This window comes from Sinocyclocheilus grahami, unplaced genomic scaffold, assembly GCF_001515645.1.
Source record: "Sinocyclocheilus grahami isolate Dianchi unplaced genomic scaffold, SAMN03320097.WGS_v1.1 scaffold1335.1, whole genome shotgun sequence".
NCBI classification, from domain to species: domain Eukaryota; kingdom Metazoa; phylum Chordata; class Actinopteri; order Cypriniformes; family Cyprinidae; genus Sinocyclocheilus; species Sinocyclocheilus grahami.
The window spans coordinates 37,412-45,325 of record NW_015506514.1 but is presented as its reverse complement, the minus strand read 5'-3'; the positions used below and the strand labels follow the sequence as shown (position 1 = coordinate 45,325).

Sequence of the window (7,914 nt, the reverse complement as noted above, 5' to 3'; positions counted from 1 at the left end):
TCCAGGAGAAAAGTTCTGTCCTTCTCTTTAATGTCAGTGAGAGTAAGCCAAAGATGGCGCTCAGCTGACACTAACCCTGCCATGGACCTGCCCACTGCCCGAGCTGTGTGCTTGGTAGCCCTAAGCGTCAAGTCAGTAGCTCGTCTGAGCTCTTTAACGGCCTCTGGAGTCAAGCCTTCTCCCTTGTCCAGCTCCTTGAGCACGTCTGCCTGATAAGCCTGGAGTACACCCATAGAATGGAGTGTAGCCGCGGCCTGCCCAGCGGCCATGTAAGATTTTCCGATCAAAGCGGAAGTAACCCTATACGGCTTGGACGGGAGCAGAGAACGTGATTTCCAAGACGGAGCGGAATTTGGCACGAGATGTGCCACGAGAGTCTCTTCTACGGCCGGCATCGCCGTGTAGCCGTGAGCCGCCATTTTAGAAACCGTGGCGAAATCAGCGGCGGCGGGATTAGTGATACGCGCCGAAAAAGGTTGTTTCCAAGACCTCGAAACCTCGTAGTGGAGGTCTTGGAAAAAGGGGAGAGGCCTACGGGGCTGAGACGGAGTCTCAGACTTAACAAAAATCGATCGTCCAGTTTCGACTGGGACTGAGTTTGCGCTGGCTCGCTATCCCACTCTAACCCCAGCTTATCCACAGCGCGCGTTACAACATCTAATAGTTCGCTGTAAGACGGGGAAGTGCGTTTCTCCTGTCCACTTGGAGGGAGAGAACTGCACAGTTCACCCAATAAATCCTCAGAATCGGAGGCTAGGCCGCTAATTGTCATTAACGAAGACCACGAGATCCCCGTAGCGCTCTTTGAGTGCTTGCACATGGCCCGGAGAGAGCGAGAAAAAAGGAGAAAATTCCGTTGACTCACCCTCTAAACACCTCGGCTCGCATGCGTCACCCCAAGCGACCGTCTCGTGCGGCGCCTCGGCAACCGCAGAAACAGGATAGCGGGGGTTAGACGCGAGGCCTACTTTATTTGAGAAGGCCGCGAACCTCAAGCGCAGTGCTTTTAGCCGTAGGCTATCACAGTGTCGACAATCAGAAAGGCCACTAAGCGCCGCTTGGGCATGCTGTAGGCCCAAACATTGCACGCACCTGTCATGAGTGTCTCCTCCTGCGATGAACCTGTCACACGGCTCGATGCATCTCCTGTAGCTCATCGTGTCCGCTGAAGAGGAGTAAACTGCTCTTTTTAGAGAAATAGCTAAGAACACGACTTTTTTTTTTTTTGCTTTCCTACGCTTTCCTGTCCCTTTGGGGGGCGGTGCTAAGCGCTATTTGCCCAATGAATTGGCGTGATGGTATAAGGGCTTCAGACATTCGTCTCACCGAAGGTGTTCCCAAAGCGATGACGTCATCGCAGCATTGAAGTGAGCCTATGAGAGGGAACGTCACACCGCTCCGCTTTGCTCACATGCTCTGATTGTAATACCTATGAGATGCGTGATACTATATCCAGCCCACTAGGGGGACTCAAGGAGTGCTGTATGGGCAAGTCACAAACGGAGATAATCGGTCTGTGTTCTGAATCTGGATGTAAGTTGCTGTTCCAAGTTGTTCTTCAATAAAGCCTCCTGGTAAATGCTTACAAGACAGACAGATGTACTGTTACTTCCTCTACAGTCAAAAATCTTGGTGTTATATTAGACAGCAACTTGTCTTTTGAAAATCATATTTCCCATGTTACAAAAACAGCATTCTTCCATATTAGAAACATTGCCAAGTTATGAAACATGTTACCTGTTTCTGATGCAGAAAAGCTAGTTCATGCATTCATGACCTCTAGACTGAACTATTGTAATGCACTGCTGGGGGGGGGGGGGGGGGGGGAAGCAATCGCATGCAGTTGCTCACTCACTAAAGTGTATGCAATGCAAACTGTTTTTTTCACTTATGAAATGTTCACCTTCAGTGGGGAGAGAAGGAGGAGGGCACAGTAACTCTTCTAGAGGGTCAAGGCCTGCGAGTGCCTCCCCTTGGCGCCGGCTCTGTACTCCATTATATGTCCTTGTGTAGTAGATTGAAAATGCCAATTGATTAAGAAACACCCATTTTGCTTCTGCATGTGCACTTCTCAGTAGTCTAATTGATGCTTCCTCATGAATGAGAAAATAGGTCCATCCTATAGGTCCATCTTGTTTGACTTCTCTCGCACAATAAATAAATTCAGACACTTTCCTAAAAACTGCATTTGCATTTGACCAGTGTATAACTGTCACGACCAGTTAACCACCCAGGAATTAAGACTATTTAAGATAAATAGAAAGGGTTTCTCTCCTGAATCTCTGCAATGTATATGTGGCCATTGGTTCTACTAACATCACAAAACTTTTATTCAAATTGTGAGTAGAATACAGTGGGGAAAAAAAGTATTTAGTCAGCTACCAATTGTGCAAGTTCTCCCACTTAAAAAGATGAGAGAGGCCTGTAATTTTCATCATAGGTATACCTCAACTATGAGAGACAAAATGAGAGAAAAAAATCCAGAAAATCACATTGTAGGATTTTTAAAGAATTTATTTGCAAATTATGGTGGAAAATAAGTATTTGGTCAATAACAAAATTTCATCTCAATACTTTGTTATATACCCTTTGTTGGCAATGACAGAGGTCAAACGTTTTCTGTAAGTCTTCACAAGGTTTTCACACACTGTTGCTGGTATTTTTGCCCATTCCTCCATGCAGATCTCCTCTAGAGCAGTAATGTTTTGGGGCTGTCGCTGGGCAACACGGATTTTCAACTCCCTCCAAAGATTTTCTATGGGGTTGAGATCTGGAGACTGGCTAGGCCACTCCAGGACCTTGAAATGCTTCTTCCGAAGCCACTCCTTCGTTGCCCGGGCGGTGTGTTTGGGATCATTGTCATGCTGAAAGACCCAGCCACGTTTCATCTTCAATGCCCTTGCTGATGGAAGGAGGTTTTCACTCAAAATCTCACGATACATGGCCCCATTCATTCTTTCGTTTACACAGATCAGTCGTCCTGGTCCCTTTACAGAAAAACAGCCCCAAAGCATGATGTTTCCACAGGCAGCAGGGGGACACGTCTGGCACTGCAGGATTTGAGTCCCTGGCGGCGCAGTGTGTTACTGATGGTAGCCTTTGTTACTTTGGTCCCAGCTCTCTGCAGGTCATTCACTAGGTCCCCCCGTGTGGTTCTGGGATTTTTGCTCACAGTTCTTGTGATCATTTTGACCCCACGGGGTGAGATCTTGCGTGGAGCCCCAGATCGAGGGAGATTATCAGTGGTCTTGTATGTCTTCCATTTTCTAATAATTGCTCCCACAGTTGATTTCTTCACACCAAGCTGCTAACCTATTGCAGATTCAGTCTTCCCAGCCTGGTGCAGGTCTACAATTTTGTTTCTGGTGTCCTTTGACAGCTCTTTGGTCTTGGCCATGGTGGAGTTTGGAGTGTGACTGTTTGAGGTTGTGGACAGGTGTCTTTTATACTGATAACAAGTTCAAACAGATGCCATTAATACAGGTAACGAGTGGAGGACAGAGGAGCCTCTTAAAGAAGAAGTTACAGGTCTGTGAGAGCCAGAAATCTTGCTTGTTTGTAGGTGACCAAATACTTATTTTCCACCATAATTTGCAAATAAATTCTTTAAAAATCCTACAATGTGATTTTCTGGATTTTTTTTTCTCATTTTGTCTCTCATAGTTGAGGTATACCTATGATGAAAATTACAGGCCTCTCTCATCTTTTTAAGTGGGAGAACTTGCACAATTGGTGGCTGACTAAATACTTTTTTGCCCCACTGTATATATAAAAAGCTAGGAAGGAGTGCTCATTTTATAATCAAGCTTTCATTACCTTCAGTTACAGTGCAATTAGTTACAATGCTCAATGCTGCAAACGGTCTTCAGACTACAGCTTGTGGACACAAATAAGCATGAGACCGTTTGAAAGCAGCTGCCTTTTAGTGGGTATCGAATTGAGTCTAAATAGTGTTGGCTATTGGACCCAAAGTCTGCCTGTGCCTATTGATTACCTGCACCACAAATGACAGCATAAATAATATTCCACCTGTTACATCAAATATTAACAGTTTGCCACATGCAGGACGCTGATCAAGGCAATACACACCAACAACTATATAACTATATCCTCAAGCCCTGCTAACCAGGCACCAATTAATCCCCCCGTGTGGTTCTGGGGTTTTTGCTCACAGTTCTTGTGATCATTTTGACCCCACGGGGTGAGATCTTGCGTGGAGCCCCAGATCGAGGGAGATTATCAGTGGTCTTGTATGTCTTCCATTTTCTAATAATTGCTCCCACAGTTGATTTCTTCACACCAAGCTGCTAACCTATTGCAGATTCAGTCTTCCCAGCCTGGTGCAGGTCTACAATTTTAGTTTCTGGTGTCCTTTGACAGCTCTTTGACTCCAAATACCCACGCTATACTCAGTTCAGATACGATTTTATCTATCACACCATATATACACTGTGAATTCTGAATTTCCTTATATCATTAAGTTATTTGGTGTCCTTTTGGAGTCTCCAAGTATCATTTTTTGGAAAGACACCTAAATTTGCCTTGAAAAAAGCTCACAGAAAATACAGTTCATCCTACAGTCACCCTTCAATCTGATGGCCTACTTTGCTGGATATAGAAAATTATGACAAAATAATGTGTTAAAGGCACAATATGTAAGATTTTTTTATTAAAATATCCAAAAACCACTAGAACAGTGTTATATATTTTGCTGACTTGTGTACTTTATTTTGCGAAGAATGTTTAAATCCAGAGAAATAAGCAATTTTAACTAGTGACACGGACCGTTTCCATAGTGTCATTGTGCCAATGACGTAATAACCCCTTGATTTCCGGTTTTGTTTTGTAGAAAGCATGGAAACACCAAAGACGCTTTAATATGTTGTGTGTTTTAATAGACCGGTGACGACCGCACAGAGTAGCATTATAACAGAACTAAACGTATCTAGTGTGATAAAACAGTGCTGCTTTACCCCACATACGCACAACCTGAAGCAGCGGAAGCGGTCGACTGTGGCATAATAAAAGCTCCGCTGCTTTCGAGCCGTGTGTCACGCTCGTTCAGCGCCTCGTTTCGCTCACCCTGCTTCATTCTACTACGTTAATAAATCATTAGCTCATCCATGAACATGATTTCTGCCGAGTCCCGTCGGATTGCATCGGCTGTGGGGATGAAGACCACAACGAATATGCGCCCTCTAGCGGCGAAAATTACATATTGCGCCTTTAAATAAGATAAATGGCTTAATTTCACAATGAGTGTGCAAGTAATCTACTGACAGCCCTAATAAAAATATTAAATAAAAAAGTTATGAAACTTTACCCTCAGCCAAAACTATTTGCTCTGGAACAAGAAAAAAAATCTTACTGACCCCAAACTCTTGAACAGTAGTGTAAAATCTTACAAAAGCTTTCTATTCTGATAAATGCTGTTCTTTTGACATTTCTACCCATCAAAGAATCCCCAAAACTGCACAAATGTTTTCAACATTGATCATATTCAGAAATGTTTCTTGAGCAGCAAATCAGCATATTAGAATTATTTCTGAAGGATCATGTGACACTGAAGACTGCAGTAATGATGCTGAAAATTCAGCTTTTCCAACATAGGAATAAACTGCATTTTAAAATATATTTAAATAGTTATTTTAAATTGTAAAAATATTTGGATCATGTAGCTTTGTTGAGCAGAAGAGACTGCGAAAGAGGAAGAGGAAGAAGATCAGTACAAAGTTAGACCCCTAATAATAATAGGAATAATAATATTCTCAGGAGAACTCTGGCCTAAAAGCCTTCCATTAAGGAGCGCACAGAACAGCGCAGCGGTAATTGCTCCTCCGGTCCAGCGGGGGGCAGTGCGCGTGAGTGAGCAGCGAGGATCGCGGAGACTGCGCCGGCTGAGAGTGAGTTAGGAAACGTGGCCTTAAGAGAGATTCCAGCTCAGCTTAATGAGAAGCGCACTCAGCGGACACTCTCAGCGCATCTGTATTTCAGGCTCGCAGTGTTTAAAGGCGCGGAAACATGGCTGATGTGGAGCAGAACGCAGCCGGTAACGGGTCGGATGCGGTGAACGGGACCGCGGGCCGCTTCGTGTCCAGCGCCGAGGGCACCGCGCTGGCGTACGGCAGCCTGCTGCTCATGGCCCTGCTGCCTATCTTCTTCGGAGCGCTCAAGTCCGTGGGCTGCTCCAAGAGCAAGGTAAACTCGCTTTCTGTGTAAGTTGCAGTCAGTGTGGAAGACTGTGCGAAGACCGAATACAAGCCTCCAGAGTGTTAATTCTCCGCGCTGGCGCTGTAAGCGAACATCAGTGTGTTAGTCAGGAGTCCTCTGAGAAGTCTACGCAGGCCTGTCATAGTGCCATATGTTACCTAATACATGATCTGTTTAACATTAATAACTGCATCCACTGATATGTTTTATGTATGCTTACTGGACACTTTGTCAATATGTACTTACCAGTGTAATTATGTAATTCACTGTGTTTTGTTCCTTCTGAAGCGATATAAAAGCTGTGTGAGAATTAGACAAGTTTTAAAATCTTAAAACGCTCAAAAGTTACATCTTATTTGCAGATTAAGCATTTATTATATTACAAGACACGTGAGAACCGTGTTTGACTGCGTTGAGGTTTTATAACATTCATAACTTGATAACATCAGTTCAGGGTGTGAAAGAGGGTCTTTCCTGTCAACTCAACCGGAAGTTTTGAAATGTGTCTTTTTTTTTCCTAAGGAAAGATAAACATGTATAGTGATGAACATATTAAATATTACATTGCATGGATGAGTGTTTACGGAGTAATCCACTATTTTGTAAAGGGGGGACAGATTCTGGCTCAAAATTCAGGGTGGTAAAATTACTTTAGAAAGATGGAGGCAGGTCTATTAGTAAAATCTGTTGACTTCAGCTATCTTTGTTGCATTATATGCTAGTGGCGGCTGTTCAGAAATGGGGAAGAAGCAGTTTAAGCACTGTTCTTCAAAGTTTGCATGCCTGTAACACAAGAGGTAGTAAAGATATCTCAATATTTTAAATTCACTTTCTTAATGCACATTTTTAAAACTGTTAATTTTTAAGGATGATATGGTTCAGTCCCAGAGACATTAGGAGCAAAGTGCGACTCAATGTCCAGTTTGTTGAATTTGACCCATTTCTGTGGTTGAAAACCAAATGCGGCAACTTACAGCTAATACTTATTGTATTCAAAGAACAATGGTAACACTTTATTTTGATGGGTCCACAACATACTGACTATGAGAAACTTTAACAAATTAATGAGTTAGTTGACATGTTGCAAAGTTACTTATAGTTAGTAGAATGTCTAAAGTGGACTATCAAAATAAAGTGTAACTGAACCATGTCTGAAGAACAAATAATATTATAAGTAAAAATGAATGTAAATGTGGTGATTATGTAGCAATTCCTATTCAAGGGAGCGCTGCAGAACCCTCCCATTTACACGTATGCAAGATGTTTGTAACTATTTATGTTAACACTATTTAAGATGATAGTTTTGCAATTTTACATCAGCTATATCTTGACATGAGTTTTTGCTGGAGAGCTCTCGTCGCCCAGTATGCTGCTTAGTGTGGATGGAGAAGAGGAATATCTTGCCTTGAGAGTAGTGCTGGGCAGTATGACCAAAAATGTATATCATGGTATTTTTCAAAATTATACTGGTTTCACGGTACATGAAGGTATTCTTTTTTCATGAATGGCCGGATGTTAACCATATTTTCTACTGATTGAGATAGGAAATACTGCAGCATATTGACTTAGAATGCCCTATTTTACTGTCATGATGAGTGAATATGGTCAAAAAATACCACCCTAAATAGTGACTAAACACGACCCCTTTTAATACATGTTAACCAGGAGTCACTCTCATTTATAATCGCGGCATCGTCTGATAAA

The 7,914-nt window shown here is 42.9% G+C and overlaps 1 protein-coding gene across 2 annotated transcripts in view; it reads left to right on the top strand.

Annotated features, from left to right (window-relative positions):
* The first annotated feature begins 5,847 nt into the window (after positions 1–5,847).
* The window catches only part of LOC107569338 (minor histocompatibility antigen H13-like), a 33,087-nt gene continuing 31,020 nt past the window's right edge, over positions 5,848–7,914 (top strand). The window contains exon 1 of one of the 2 annotated variants that reach the window (XM_016255413.1): positions 5,848–6,198. In XM_016255413.1, the coding sequence (XP_016110899.1) occupies positions 6,022–6,198 (177 nt within the window). In that variant the 5' untranslated portion in view covers positions 5,848–6,021. The remainder of the gene's footprint in view (positions 6,199–7,914) is intronic. The other variant, XM_016255414.1, reaches the window with a different exon arrangement.